This window comes from Mustela erminea, chromosome 12 (assembly GCF_009829155.1).
Source record: "Mustela erminea isolate mMusErm1 chromosome 12, mMusErm1.Pri, whole genome shotgun sequence".
NCBI lineage: Eukaryota > Metazoa > Chordata > Mammalia > Carnivora > Mustelidae > Mustela > Mustela erminea.
This window is the reverse complement of record NC_045625.1, coordinates 76,745,156-76,761,092: the sequence shown is the minus strand read 5'-3', so window position 1 is coordinate 76,761,092 and position 15,937 is coordinate 76,745,156. Positions and strand designations below refer to the sequence as shown.

Below are 15,937 nucleotides of genomic sequence, written 5' to 3'. Positions count from 1 at the left end.
CTGCTTAAGGGAGCAGAGAGCAAACTCATTAAATTCCTAGATGGGAGGGATGGCCAGAATGTTAGAGAACAGGATTAGAATTTCCCCAGCCCTTGCCAAATTAGCAAAACTGTCAGAGTCAAATATGTTCATCAGAGGCAGGCAGGGAAAAGTAAGCCGCCCAACGTGAGCTAAGTAGTAGCCGCTTATTTAGGAACAGAACGGAAAAGGATACAGATGCGAACACAGAGGCACAGCAGGAAATAAACTTATCCAATGGAAGCCCTAGTGTTCTCCAGGGCCTTTGCACACCCCCTTAAAATAGCCTGTGGAGACATAAAGGCCCATCTGCAAAAGTTCTAAGAATTTCCGTGAGCTTTTCTTTCTCAAGGCACCTCTAGTTTCAGATTCCTTCTATCATGCAACTAGCCTGCTTTATGGTTCATTTCCCTGTTCAGCTCCGGTCTGGTCGCCCTGTAACAAACCGTGTCCCCACACAACAGACACAAAAACCATTTCCCTACTGTGAGCATATCCTGGCCTCCTGCAGAAGGGTCTGCCTCCGTCCTTGGTTGTCTTGACTCTTGTTCAACGCCTCCTGCGGCAGGGCATGGCTGAATCCAGCCCAAGAGTGGGTCATACCTTGCCAATCCCTGCCAGACTCGGTTTCAGAATTTTTACCTTTTGAAGAGCCTTAGCAACCACCTTCTCCAACCACATCATTTTACACCTGCAGAAATCAGAACCCAGAAGGCAGAGCAACATTCATGCAAGTTCACAAGGCGGTTAAGCCAGGGTTAAAACCCCAAACTAGAAACAGATAGCCCAGTTCCCAGGCCAGTACCCTGTCCACTGCATCATCATGAGGCTATTTCCAGAAGGTTCTGTCAATGTCTGGTTAAATGGCAGAGCCTCTTACAGAAATTTTTCCACAATAACTTTTGGTGTAAGGCATCAGCCACATAATGTGTAATACACCGTCGTGTTGTCTTGCAACACCCCTCGGAGAGCCCAGGATGAACATCTGGCTAACGATCTGAGCAAGGGGGCAGACTTTGTGAAAACCAAAATAGAGCCTAGAGTAGATGAGAAAGGAAGGCTGTGCACAAAGTTCAAAGGACACAATTTTGTTTCGTTTAAATAAAGTTAAAGGTCACATACGATCCTCATGTACGAGAGGAACATTCTCAAGAGGAGCGGTTGTTTGTCCATCTCCTCTGAGAATGACGAGAACAGAACTGGAGTAGGACAGACACCTTGTTGGAGGCCGCTCTGTGAGTCACCAGAATCGCCAGCCAGCAGGAATCATAGAATTCCCTTAACAACTGGATCCGCGAACCGGCATCTTTCAGGGAGGGTTACGAGGAAAGGAAATTGACTGAGTGATTCGCAAAGCCCTTGCGCTCTCATGAAGTCCTTCTCAGAGCCAACAGGGACACATTGAATCATTGTACTTAATGAGAACAGGACAGTATCTTCAAGAGGTTTGTGAAGTACCCAAAACAAAGCAGACTCTGTATTGGGGGAAAAAATTGTCCAGATTTCAAAGGAGCCTCCCAGAAGACACTCCTTCACACTGGCCGGCATTTGGGGTAGCTCACGGAAAACCTGCCATTCAAGGTCAGGAGCCCGCTGCCCCTTCCAAATATGCCTTTGTAGACACGCTTGGTGCCTCTCCCTCGGTAAAGGCCAGGAGGGGCTTAATGTGGATGCTTTTCAAGCCGCAGTTTGAAGACCAAAGAGCTTGGGACTCTACTTCCTTGAAAATCAGAATCAACCATTCCTGAGACTCTTAGGCTACTAGCTTTGAGAAAACTAAATCACAGCATACATCATGCTATTAATTAAAAATGGTATAAACTGGAGGCACCTGGGTGGCTCAGTGGGTTAAAGCCTCTGCCTTCGGCTCAGGTCATGATCTCAGGGTCCTGGGATCGAGCCCCGCCTCTTCTCGGCGGGGAGCCTGCTTCCCTTCCTCTCTCTCTGCCTGCCTCTCTGCCTACTTGTGATCTCTGTCTGTCAAATAAATAAATAAAATCTTTTTTAAAAAATGTTGAAATGTCATTTCCAGAGGTTCCCTTTCATGAAACACCTCCAAAACATTATTTGTCTCAAGCCACAAATTTTCCAGAGCCCATTTGCCAAATGATGAACTCTTGGTAATTAGTATGTCTCATTATTATAATTTTCTTCCAGATAATCCAGGAACCTGTACATCATGCACTACGGGGTATTACATGTAAGTCTGGCATTTATTTTTTCATGGCACTAACTTTCCTGCAGTTTAAGCAATACTGACTTAATCCTCAATCCAGTGATTAAAGCAAAGAGGCCGGGCAGCCAGAAGCGATTGTGCCCTGTCAGGCTATTAATGAACAATTCTTGGATTTAGCAATAAGAGCCCAGCTGTTTTCTTGCCTCCAAAGGAGGCCCTCTTTTTCTTGGTCCTGGAAGTCACCCAACCTGACACTGGTGTCTAGGAATCTCACCATGGGTTACCAGTTTTCAGACCCTGCAGTTCATGGACAAACCTTAATGACAGACCTGATCCCAAGCAAGCTATTTCCAAACATCTGCATAGAGACCTTGGCCTTAATGGGAGTCAGAAAATCCAGGATGAAGCCAGGTACTTTATGAGCTCTGAATCACCCCCTGGGTAACGAGAGACACAGAGCACTAGGGTAAATGAAAGACAGATTAACAGACACTGCCAAAGTTCTCCAATTCAACACTACAAGTCAAAGACGGGAGGTTTCCATGTCGCCTCCCCTTCCTTTCTTAGTTGGCCTCCTAGGGCACACGGTTCCTATCTTGGAAGAAAAGCAAAGAAGGTAGGGGAGAAGAAAAAGAAGGCCCGGATAATACATAAACTATGTAATTCTTCCCTGTGACACTAAGAACCGGGTGATGGCCTCACCCACCACCAATTCTTCTCTTCACCTTTCCACAAACTCTCTTGCCAGGATATGAGATTGACGTTACTTTCCAGAGGAAGAGACTGAAGGTCAGAGAGGCTGTGGGTTTCCTCACGCTACACCACAAGCCAGCGGGGGCGCGGGGGTGGGGGGAGGGCATCCAGGTTCAGGTCACCGCAACTTAAGTGGGCTGGTTCCTCCTGTTACCACACTGCCTTTCGCCTCTAGCACCTTTGAGGGATGGTCATGGGTAGAAAAGATGCTGAGAGAGGTCAGGAGCTTGGGAGGGAAAGGGGAGCCCAGAAAGCTGAAGCTTATCACAAAGAATCAGTTAGCCTTATCATTACCTAAGCTTATTGTTTTCATTCAACTCTGGGAGAGTAGCCTGATGCTCTCTATCCGCACTCTGTCTGTGTCAACACATTCCTGACCCACTGATTTAAATTACTGCTCCAAGAACAGGGGAGGAGGGACGGAGAAGAGGCCCCAGACATGATTGCTGCAGGGTAGAGCAGACGAGTAAAGGAGCAGAAAGCCATCTGTCAGCGTGTTCATAGCTGGCCTTTACCCACCACACAGCCCGCCACAGACCACCCCGGGCAGAGACGAACAGCAGACATGCAAACACTCTTTGGTGAGGACACACGGTCGGGGGCACAGAATGTTCCTCAAAGAACCGAGGAAGGAGAACTTACTCAAATAACCACCACGCAGAAGTGGGGGGGGGGGGGAAGGCGTAGGTGAGGAATTCTCCTGTTAGGTCCTCATTGTCTGCGTCTCTCTGGTGTAATCGCATCCTTCCTCAAGCTGACAAGACAGCGCAGCCCTCCACCTGCACCTGCTTCCCCTGTCCCGACCCTGTTCCACCTTGTAGCCAGCCCGATGAGCCGCGCCTGCGCACCGCTGGCCACTGATGAGCGGGTCCCATAAAACCCTTGGAGAAACAAATACAGGAAGGAACAAGCCCAGTACCTCTGGGGGTAAAGGATGCCATGTTTGTTTCCAGAAACACACAAGTATAACCCTATAGAATGTTTTGTAACTTTGAAGATAGTGAATAAAACATTGTATCATAGAAGGTGCTAATGAAGAAATACAAAGCTTTCCGTGGATACTTCGGGGATGCTATGAAATTCACCAAAGGGCAAAGGTCAGCCCCTTCAAACGGGCCCCTAATTCAGTGGAGTCTGGAATACAACATTTGGGGTGGCTAACTGGCTCAGTGGGCTAAGCGTCTGCTTCGGCTCAGGTCATGATCCCTAGGTCCTGAGATCAAGAGTGTCACATTGGACTCCCTGCTCAGCAGGGGGCGGGTAGGGAAGGGAGGTTGGGGGGGGTTTCTTCTCACTCTGCTCCTCCCCCACTTTGTGCATGCTGTGTCTCTCTCAAAAATAAATATGTAAATAAAAATTAAAATTAAAAAAATAAGTTTAAAAAAAATGAGATACAACATTCTACTGTAGAATGAGAAGGGACAATATCCTTAAAAATATAAATACATAAAACCTAAGCCACTTCATTCTTAATATTAACAATCTAGCTTTTTAAAACAAAATAATTTAAAAAAAAATCTAGTAGACATTTTGGTAAATAACTTGAACTCAACACTGAGCTGTTTCCAAACATCCATGTGGAGACCATGTCCTTAATGGGAGTGAGAAAATCCAGGATGAAGCCAGGTACTTTGTGAGCTCTGAATCACTCCCTGGGTAATGAGAGACACAGAGCACTAGGGTAAATGAAACACAGATTAACAGACACTCCCAAAGTTCTCCAATTCAGCTCTACAAGTCAGAGATGGGAGGTCTCCACGTCACCTCCCCTTCCCATTGCCATGTGACGGAACGAACAGATGTTCAAATCCCAGGCCTGACTTTGACTATGTATGGGACTCTGAGCCTGTTACCTCGAGACTCAGTTCCCCTATCTAGAAATTAAAGACATAATAGCTACCATCTGGGAATCGCATGGAGGCTAAAATGAGGACTTCACGCACCATCAGTACTCCATAAACACTGGGACCCCTTTCCTACTCCCCTGCTCTTGACAGCTGCCCTGATGTTGGGTCCTCGGGGTCCAGAAGGAAGTGGCCAATGACGTGTTTGGTGAGCACACAAAGACCAAGCTTTTGTCCTTGACACCCAAATATCTGTACCTGTTAAAAATGACGTGTAGACAGATGTCAGGATATTAAATTCTGGTGGTAAAGAGAAACAACGTCAATGCACCTCATGGAGGAAACTCTGCCTCCTCCCCTACCCCCTAGGTTTGAACAGCACTGCTACAAGACCTGTCCTGAGAAGACCTACAGAGAAGAATCCGAATGCAAAGCGTGTGAGACCAACTGCGGCAACTGTGACCAGCGTCAGTGCTACTGGTGTGAAGAGGGCTTCTTTCTCCTGGGTAAGCCGCAGGTACCACCTGAGTAGCGGTACAAAGGAAGGACAAGGCTCCCGAGCCCCCCCCCCAGAAATGAGAGCACTCGCTTGACTGGTTTCACACTCTTCCTGTGCCTCTTGTCCAAGGATGGATTTTAATTTGGTTTGGAAATGAACATTAGCAATGTATTAGCAATACTTCCATCTGCTTCTATTACTGAAGTAGAGTGCCTGTCGCTCATTCATGTCCGACATCGCCAAGCTGATGGATGCAAGAGTGACAGGGGCAGGGGGGTGGTATGTTGAATCACCTAGAATATTCAGAACCATGACTCTTTCCTGGGGACTTAATCCACACTATATATCCCTAAGCACTGTTAAAGATCAACAAGATCCTTTTGTCTTCAGTTTGGGTCTGATGGTTGTGAAAGAACCATTCTAGGGGTCTTCCAGGGGAAGGACTACCGGCCAGAGGCTCCCGAATTTTTGCTGGATCAGCCCCCACTGACCTCCGTGGTTCTACACGGAGATTTGTTTGATTCGTGCTTCTCCAAGGCCCTGAGAATCCAAAGTTCTTTGCTCAATGCCCTTCACCCTTCACCCCTGGAGCAAACTTACATGCTTGGTTAAAAGCAGACTGACGTGTTGGATTGAAGACATGTTTCTTGGTGGAAATAAGCTGATGCCAGTTTGGTTTCTTTAAAAACAAATGCAAACAAAGAATGTTCCTGAGTTTCCCCTTGGCCTGTTTAGAACCCGGCCTTGCACAGGGCGCCCAGCCGAGCCCGCCAGGCACCCACCCCCATGCTCCCTCTCTGTGTTCTCCCGCAGACGGCTCTTGTGTCAGGAGATGTGGCCCTGGCTTCTACGGCGACCCAGAGCTGGGACAGTGTGAGCGCTGCCACCCGGCCTGTGAGACCTGCACGGGCTTTGGACACCAGCAGTGCAGCAGCTGCGGGGAAGGACAGCAGCTGCGGCAGGGGACGTGTGCGGGGCCGGCCCAGATCCAGGTGGAAGGGAGATTCTGGAATGGTATGTGCGGGAGCGAGAGAGAGAGAGCAGGTGTCCAGCCACCTTCTCTGCCGGTCTCCTTCCCTCCCTCTTTAACCCTTGCCTTTGGGATATCCTGAATGAGATGAAGGCACGACTGTGAACCAAAGCTTGGAGTCGGAGAGGGGAGGAGGCTGTGGCTGGTGGCTGTCTGACTTGGACGGAAGCCCGAAGTGCAACTTAATGGTTGGTGTGGCCCGTGAGTTCCTGTTTGGTGGGGGAGAGCTCGGAGCAGGTAAACAGAGTCATGGAGGAGAATGGCCCAACGACCATTGTCTCAAAGATCCAGAATAGCTTCTACCTAAGGCAAAGGAGAAAGACTGGCAAAGGTGGGCTTTTTCAGTCACACAAGGAAGAAGGACCCGTAAGAATTAGAACTTAAGCTGAGACAGCCCATCTTTCCAGCTGCTGCTTAGAAATTAGCATCATTCAAGCTTGCCTTTTAAAAGTCCCCCTCCAGGGGCACCTGGGCGGCTCTCTCAGTTAAGCAATGGACTCTCGATTTCGGCTCAGGTCATGATCTCCGCGTTGGGAAATCGAGCCTGGAGTCCAGCTCCCTGCTAAGTGGGGAACCTGCTTGAGATTTTTCCTCCCCCTCCCCCAGGGGCTCATGCTGCCTCTCAAGTAAAATAAAATAAAAGTCCCCCTCCAGCTGCAGATGGGGAAAGTGGGGATTTTGATGGGGGCAGGAGGGTGTGGGAGCTTGCGGTCTAACACTAAAGGCTTGCGTCTGCTCATCCCTACCTGCGTCTTCTGTATGGACTTCCTCACACTGGAGCCAAAGTCACAGACTTCCTTGCAAGGTAGTTGCAAGCTCCAATGACCTCTCTGTGTCTCCAGGGGTTAAAACACAAAACCCTCTTCCTACTGGAAAAATCTGACTCACATTCTATGAAGAGATGCTCATGAAAACAAAAGATGCGCTCCGTTTATTTCAAGGCAAGGATTTATTAAAAAGGTCATTTCAGTACAGCAACAGTGGAGGTCTGCTCAGGATACGACTTCGAAGGGCCAGGGGCAGGAGAGAGGCTCTCACTGGGTCCACGGAGGGACATCCATGGCGACCGTCCACCATGACCGTGGCACATATGAGACTTAAAGGAAAAGCAGCTCAGGGACCATCACAAACCCAGCAGCCAAAGGACATGGAGAACACGGGCCAATTTCAGAGACATAGCTGGGAAGAAAATCATTCACTCCAGACTGGGCTATCTTCCGTGAATTATAGCTGGACCCAAAGGCTGAACACGGGTTTGTCTGGCATTCAGGCATTTAAGAGGCAGTGCAAGCCAAGAGGAAAGTCGTCTGGTGCTGTGCTCCTAGCTCAGAACATCTGTATTTTATCTGGCATCCAGATGATGAAAAGGGCCGGAGAGCCAAGAGTCAGAGCAGATTTGATTCCCCAAATGATTACACGTCCCTTTCAACTGGACTACGCGCTCTACAAGCAGAAATCAGGCCTTGATTGTTCCCCTCTGTCAGAGCACCACACCCAGCCCTCTGCACTTTCTACTATCAAAATATAGTGTTTTTGAAGAAGGGAAGGAATTAGTCCATTTGGGGATTCAGCACTAATAAGGCATTCGGGAAGCAGATGCGAATGCTTCTCATGGCTGGACAAAAGCAATAAAGTCAATGGCACGGCCGCACCTTTCTATGATCTAGGAAATCAGACATGCAGACTACTCACAGGGAAGAAGGACTCATTCTTCACGGAGCAAGGTACGGCTGGAGCTCAGCTTCCCAGGCAGAGTTTAGACACCACTGAGGTAGACAGTAAGTGAGAAATGCACTCCATAAAGTCCCAGACTCGAGTATTGGAGCCAATGCCTACAACTGTACCCTGACTTCTAGCTCTTAAAACAACAAGCAAAACAAACAAACAAAACAAGATTGGGGGTATAATAGATGGGCAGAAGTTTCCAGAAAAAGTCGCTAATTAGCCACCCCTTTACGATGATGCTAAGCAGGTTGCAGTCATCCTGAGTCAACTCTGTGGGAGCCCAGACAATGTACAGAAGGATTTGAAAAGAACAGAGCTGCCTAGGTGCTCTCAGCAAGGTGGTGCTGTGCTTTTCAACCCGGTCTTGGATCCACATAAGGAAGGTAAAACGAGACAAACTTCAGTTCACCCACACCACCCCCAGCGGAAACAATCACCTCTTCTTTGCCTCCAATGACTACGACTGCCCCCATTGCCTGTGCCAGCATGTGGGGAGGAAATAGCCTTAAAATACAAATCCAACTGGACTTCACTGAACCCCTCTCTTAATAAGGTGGCTGCTCAGAATGAGAGGACCATCATTCTTTGTTAATTATGCATACGGTGGGACCACCTCCTGCCCCAGTCTGAGGATGGCGAGTTCCCTACACGTTGGACCATGCCCGGCAAGTCCTTCAGCCAAGGCTGAGTAATGTCCAAAGATGGCCGCCCAACTCTGCTCTTCCTGCCAGCAAAGAATCACTCGCACCAGAGTACGGATCCCTCCCAGATTCCCTGTCCTAGTCAGTAATATCCTCTGGAGATTCCTAGTCCAATATCCCCACGTGGCAGCCACAGACCCAATGTGAAACAGGCCACTAATGACCAGGGCATCACAGGGTGACCGTGGGTGAAAATGTTGGGGCATTCAGCTGCCTTCCTGAAACCACTGTTGGGAATGGAAACGCTTTACTCTATGACTGTTAAATCATTTGGATTCTCTTAAGTGGTTTTCCCCCTGGTAGTGCCGGAAAGTCCTAGGAATAACTCCCGCACATTTCCCCTACCCACCTATTTCCGTCATCGATGAAAACCGTGTTTGTAGCAGGCTCTAATGACATAGTCCGAGGGTAGTTTAATCTACAAAGCGCAGACGCGGGGAATTAACTTTTTATCTTTGACCACATCCTAACAATTTCTCACCAGCCTGTCTTTTGATCTTGATTCCTGTGCCCTGAGGAAGCCTGGACTCCCAGAGTCCCTCACAAACACTGAGCCATGTGCAAAAAATAAATCTCAGTGGTGGGGAGATACATTGCCTGTGTGTAACTGAATCTTCGAGAGCTTTAAAGATGCCACGAAAATCTGATTTTTAGAAGGACTTTGTAGATATATACAGTTGCCTCGCTTAGAAATGAGGACCTCATTTTTATTTAATTATCCAATCAGAACTCAGTGAAGAAAACCTGGGATTCTGGATGAGGAAATGACTAAACCTTTGGCCCACAGGATCCCTGAAGGAACCACGCATCTGCACTTGCCTTGATTGTAAAATACCCAGGAATTTCAATAGGGGATCATTAAACCATCGGCTATGATGGGAGTATTTACCACGGAAATCAGCAAACACTACAAGTCAAGTTTTTTGTCTTATGTTCCAAAAAGCCATTTTACCGGTACACCACTGCTTTGACCTCAACCAAACTATTTTAAAACCCAAATTAATTACAAAAAGTCTCTCTAGTGGATATAGGCTTTAGAGATAAGCATACCAGGATTCAAACCCTGGCTCTGCTCTCTACTAGCTGTGTGACCTTGAACAAGTTACTCATTCTGTCCGAATCTTAATTCCCTAAACCATAAAATAAGAACATGGAACTACTTCAGCCAAGGTCATTCTGAGAATCAAATGCAAGAACACACATAAAGCTCCCAGGACTGAAGAGGACACAATAAAAGTTAAACTACTCCCCAGCCCTTTAACCTGACCCAGTTTTAACGCAGGAAACACTAGTTCACTTTCAAAACAGTCTTCCTTGTCAAAATCAAGTATTTTGGGGGGTGTGCTAGATTGGGGAAGAATAGTCCCGAAAAGAAGACAGCAAAGAGTGGTAGCTGAGATGCCTAGGAGCCAAGCAAAGTCCTTTATATCCTGTGTATAAAGATGTCCATAGCAGCTCCATTTATAATAACCCCCCAAAATTAAGTGAATTATGTTTCATCCAAATACATCACCCATTTAAAATAGTGTATACGAAGACTTTTAGGAGCAAAAAAATATGCCTATAAAATTTATAATATCAAATTCAGGGGTGCCCGGTGGCTCAGTAGGTTAAGCATCTGCCTTCAGCTCAGGTCGTGATCCCAGGGTCCTAGGATCGAGTCCCACATGGGGCTTCCTCTCCCTCTGCCAGCCGCTCCCCACCCCCTGCTTCTGTGCTCTCTGTCAAATAAATAAATAAAATCTTTTTAAAAAATGCAAAATGTAGGATCAGTACTATATACAGAGAAGACATAAATGATTTCACACACAAGCACATACATGATTCTACTCCCACATTCAATATGAAGATGGGAAACCCACGTGCTGATGTCTACCCCGCATTTCTGGGTGGTAAGGTGATAGGCAGCAGTAACCTTCTTTATCTTTCTTGCATTAAAAAAATGAAACGCCTTTTTTTTTTTTTTTTTTTAATAACAAAGAGCCCGGGCCCACTGAAAGCCCATCTTCGGCGAGGAGCCTTCCACAGAAGCGACGGCGGAAGTTTCAAATCAAAAGAGGTAACAGGGAAATAGGGAAAAGACCATCACACCAAATCAAAAGCCTCTGTGACCTAGAAACCAACCTGAGAAGCTGAACTTTAAGGAGCATATGGGGGTGCGGAAGTCCTCAGACAAAGACAGAAAGAAGGTGGTAACCACAACTTGGTGCTCAGAGGCCAGAGACTGGGAGGAAATTCAGCCGAGAAGCTTTCTGGAACATTTAAGGGCGTTCCTGATGTGCTGACTGGTTATATCTGGAGAGGCTATCAAGAAAAGCCTCTGTCCTTGCAGATCTGTAATAGCCTGGAAAAGCACCTTTGGCTTTCCTGGTCACTGCTCTAGTATTTGAAATAGCAGAGATTGGGGAAAAAAAAAAAACCAAAAACAAAAACTAAATGGTCACCAACGGTTACCAGTTAGAAAAATGAAGTTTGATATATCCATGCAATGGAATGCTGTGGAGTCACAAACAAGAATGAGGGGGTTCTTTATGTGCCATGCCCCCCAAATACATTATTACCAGAAACAAAACAAATGTGATAAACAAGGTGAATAAATACAGTTTATATAGAAAGGATGGAGGGATGCTTTATGATATATTCCCTTTCTTCATTTTTTAAATTTTTTTTAACTGTGTGAGTATTGCTTATTTTAAAGTTTGTTTTAAATAAAACTCCTGTTTTATATGGTTTAGCTATAGTCATTTCTAAAGGACAAGACACTACATTTTCTTGGTCAAGGTGTTTTGTTTTTTTTCCCTTCCAGGTCTTGTCCAGTCCAGAATTTCTGGAGTGGAAATAAAATAAAAACTATGATCAAAGTCAAATACTTGTGATTAAGTCACTAATCTTTTAGGATAAAAACCTGTGGCGGGCAATGATCCCTTGCCCACACTTAATTGCTGTTAACTGTGTACAGAGCACCCTCTAGTGGACATACACTGACATTACAGAATTTTTGTATCTAGTGTGTCCCAGTAAAATCTCAAGCTGCCAGAATGTGAGAGATGCTAATTATAAATACATGCGTAGATATATTACAAAAATGTGAGAAAATTCATTAAAACTCATTTCTAAATAAAAACTTTAGTATAAAAATGATAAAATCGGGGTGCCTGGGTGGCTCAGTTAAATGTTTGCCACCTCTTGCTCAGGTCATGATCCCAGGGTCCTAGGATAGAGCCCCACTTCTGGCTCCCCTGTATGGGGAACCTACTTCTCCCTCTTCCTCCGCCCCTCCCCTCCCCTCCACTCTTGTGTGCTCAGTCATGTGCTTTCTCCCTGTCTCAAATAAATAAATAAAATCTTTGGGGCGCCTGGGTGGCTCAGTGGGTTCAGGTCATGATCCCAGGGGTCCTGGGATGGAGCCCCGCATCGGGCTCTCTGCTCAGCGGGAAGTCTGCTTCCCCCCCTCCCCCGCCTGCCTCTCTGCCTACTTGTGATCTTTGTCTGTCAAATAAATAACAAAAATCTTTACATAAATAAAATCTTTTAAAAAAAAAAAAGATAAAAAATTTCAAACACTGAATCAAAAAAAACTCAACCCCTGGCCTAGACATATAATAATATTAAAGACTGTCAAGGTGTCTGGTAAATATTGTTTTGCTATTATTTTTTAAGAACTGCTCTCAGCCATTATGTTTTTTTCAGTTCCATTGAAATACAATTGACATATATCATTGTCACGCTTAACAAGTATAATGTGATGGTTTGATATATGTATATATTGCAGAATGATTACTACCATAAGGTTAACACACCCACCACCCCCAGTTACCTTGTGTGTGTGTGTGTGTGTGTGGCGAGAACTTTTAAGAGCTAGTCTCTTAGCAACTTCCCCATATACAGCAGTATTAGCTGTAGACACCATGTACTTAATCATCTTACAACTGGAAGTTTGTACCTTTTGGTCCCCTTTCACCCATTCCCCCACCCCACCCCCACCCCTGGCAACCACCAATCTATTGTAAGAGTTTGGTTTCCTTGTAGGTCCATGTATAAGTGAGATCGCAGAGTATTTGTCTTTCTCTCTCTGATATATTTCGCTTAGCCTAATGCTCACGATTTATCAATTTGTTGCAAATGGCAACATTTCCTTCCTTTTTATGGCCAAATAGTGCTCCTTTATACACATACAGCACATCTTCTTGATCCATTCACCCAACTATGGACACTTCAGTGGTTTCTGTGTCTCAGCTCTTGTAAGCAAGGCTGCAATGAACATGGGAGAACAGGTCTCTCTTCAAGACAGTGATTCCATTTCCTTCAGTTACATACACAGCGTGGAATGGCTGGATCGTGGGGTAGCTCCATTTTTCATCTTCTGAGGACCCTCCGCACTGTTTGCCACAGTGGCTCTCCCCACTTCCAGCCCCACCAGCGGTGCACAAGCGTCCCCTTTCCTCCACGTCCTCACTGACGCTGGCTACGTCTTCTCCAGCCTCGCCCAGCTGACAGGTGTGAGATGCTCTCACGCTGCAGTTTTGATCCGCATCTCCCTGGGGATTAGCGAGGACTGATGTTGGCAAGGGACCTGTTGCTCACTCTGCCACCTTCTCTTTTGGGTTATGTGAGGCTGTCAGGTGAAAAAGGCCTTCAGGGAGACAGTTGGTCTTGTGGCCTCCTGTTGTCTTTTGCGGGAATCCTGCCCTGGGCTCTGCTCTGCCCAAGGCTAACTGAGCTCTTAACAGCTCTGCCCAGGTAGAGTACAGCAGTGAGTCAGTCTCCTGGAAAACCAAGGCATGTTTCTCCTTCCAGACTAGGAAGAGAACTGCCACTTAGCGTGGTAGGATGATCCTTTATGTCTACACATGTGTATCTACCTCCATGCCAATCTGTCTACCTCCCTACCTGGGGATCTAGTTTCCTCAGTAGCTAATCTCAGCAGCTTATTCACCATGGCACCTTCAGAGAAACCAAGCACTGCCTCCCAGGGCCACTCCAGGTATGGAACAGGGGAAGAAGAGAGAGAACTAACGCGGAAGCTTGGGAAATGGGGAGGTATGTACCCAAGGAGGAAACTGGAAGGAAGCAGAAGGTCTAGCATTTACTGAGCCGCTGTGTATGTGCGTTATACACAGTTTCCTTTCGTCCCACGACAGTTCTATAAGGGAACGATCATTGGCTCTCATGCTAGAGACGTGGAAAATAGGACTCTCTGAGTTTAATTCCCGTATCCATGGTTACTCTCCCAGAAGTGGCACAGCTGGGCTCTGAAGGCAGGTGTGCCTACAGGATCCACTTTGTCAGACCGACTCTCGGAAGGGCTGGAAGGAGCCAGAAGGGGGGGGGGCAGTCATAAGATGCCAACCGTCGACTGGGGGTCCAGATCATTCCTATCCCACATCCTGAGCTAGATCTTTTTTTTTCTAATTTTCCCCCGTGAGACTCGTGCTGATTCCCAAGCAGCTCCTGAGGTTTGGTCAAGATCTCATGTCCTCATTGAGTGATGTCAACAAGGCTGTTCTGTAGGTCTCTGAAATTGTCCCGCGGACATGCTGACTCTCGGGAAAAGCCTGGCCATCGAAGGAGTGCTCTTGGGGGGAAAGGGAGAGAGAAACACCTCCAATGTTTCCCAGGTGGATGGGTATTGAGCGGGGATGGCCTGCTTCCCACCCGACCAACCAGAAAACTCGCAGGTGGCTCCATTAGGTGAATGTTTAACGATGATTTGAGAGGAGATCAATTTAGGTTTGCATTCCACAGTGGTCACTCTGAAGAACACAGAAACCCAAACATTGACGGATTTTGAAACCTAGTTCCAAAGAACAAAAAAAAAAAAAGAAAGAAAAGGAAAGAGAGGAGGGAAGGAAGGGAGGGAGGAAAAGAAAAAAAGAAAAAGTTACTCCACAAAGACACAATGAATTCTGTTATCATCTTGGAGTGAAGAGAAATCTTGGGGAAAGAAGTGATGACCTTTAACTAGAAAATTCTTTCATGACGCATACCCATAAGCACACACTCCCACAGATTTTTAATATGTGAAAGAAGGAACACCTGTTAGATTAAACAACCCCACTGCATTTAAGGCTCTCCTGTCACTGGAAGTTTGCAAACCACGTCTTAATGATCAATTGGAAGGAAGAGAAAAAAAAGAATGAAACACATGAATAAGTGCACAAAGTCCACCGCACGGGTGATGAGTGGGCACCAGAGTTTAGCCAATGCAAAACTGAAGGGATTCTATTCTGGGCAGGAAGACGAGATGACCCATGACACCTTTCCAATGCTGTAACACTGACTTCCGGTTTCTGTCCCTACACAGACATTTTGAGAGGACACCAGCCTTGTCATCCTTCTTGTAAAACCTGCAATGAGTCTGCGACGCTGTGCACTTCATGTCCAAAAGGTCAGTGTGGAATATGACAGGAGGTGGCCGTGGCCCAGACACTTCACTGTCACTCATGTGACATCTTTATGTAAAAGCTTTGCAGGACTTGATCCAGTTCTCACTGTTCCTATCACAATGGCTCCTCTGGGAAAATGCCAGGACCCAGACAGTGACCTCCAAAAAAACTGGTATTCAGGGGCACACGGCGGGTTCAGTTGGTAGAACAAGAGACCCTTGATCTCGGGGTTGTAAGTTTGAGTCCCATGTTGCATATAAAGATTACTTAAAAATAAAATCTTAACACACACACACAAAACTAGCTTTCAAAGGACCAAATAAGAGAGAGAGAGAGAGAAGAAAAACATCAGTGTTCTTATCCAAAGGCATGATGAAGTTATCTGTTGATCTGGCCACAGAATTTGCTGGGTCTCTGGGTATCTGACATTTCTAGAGGTTCCATTACTCTTGAAAGTACATTAGCCAAAACAAGAGAACTGAGGGTAGAGACTCCGGGGGGAGGTAAGTACCCTACTTCTTCTTTCCTTCTTCATTTCTGAATTTAGGGAAGAAAAAAACCCAAGAACGACTTTTTTTTTTTTTTTTTTTTTTAAGGTTTGTTTAGTTGACAGAGAGCGTGAGAAAGCATAAGCAAGAGCAGGGGGGAGGGGCAGATGGAGAGGGATAAACAGGCTCCCCGCTGAGCATCGAGCCTGATGCGGGGCTCAATCCCAGGACCCCGGGATCATGACCTGGGCCGGAGACAGACGCCCAACTGACTGAGCCACCCAGGGGCCCCATCCAAAAAAACAACAACAGGTCAA

At 46.5% G+C, this 15,937-nt stretch overlaps 1 protein-coding gene and 1 long non-coding RNA gene across 3 annotated transcripts in view; one reads left to right on the top strand and one right to left on the bottom strand.

Annotated features, from left to right (window-relative positions):
• The window catches only part of PCSK5 (proprotein convertase subtilisin/kexin type 5), a 449,406-nt gene that overhangs the window by 398,097 nt on the left and 35,372 nt on the right, over window positions 1-15,937 (top strand). The window contains exons 25-29 of one of the 2 annotated variants that reach the window (XM_032308750.1): window positions 2,176-2,218; window positions 5,161-5,297; window positions 6,104-6,304; window positions 10,728-10,805; window positions 15,051-15,134. In XM_032308750.1, coding sequence (XP_032164641.1) covers window positions 2,176-2,218; window positions 5,161-5,297; window positions 6,104-6,304; window positions 10,728-10,805; window positions 15,051-15,134 — 543 coding nt within the window. The remainder of the gene's footprint in view (window positions 1-2,175; window positions 2,219-5,160; window positions 5,298-6,103; window positions 6,305-10,727; window positions 10,806-15,050; window positions 15,135-15,937) is intronic. The other variant, XM_032308751.1, reaches the window with a different exon arrangement.
• LOC116571054 overlaps window positions 1-15,937 on the bottom strand; it is a 72,681-nt gene that overhangs the window by 34,716 nt on the left and 22,028 nt on the right. The window lies entirely within an intron of this gene.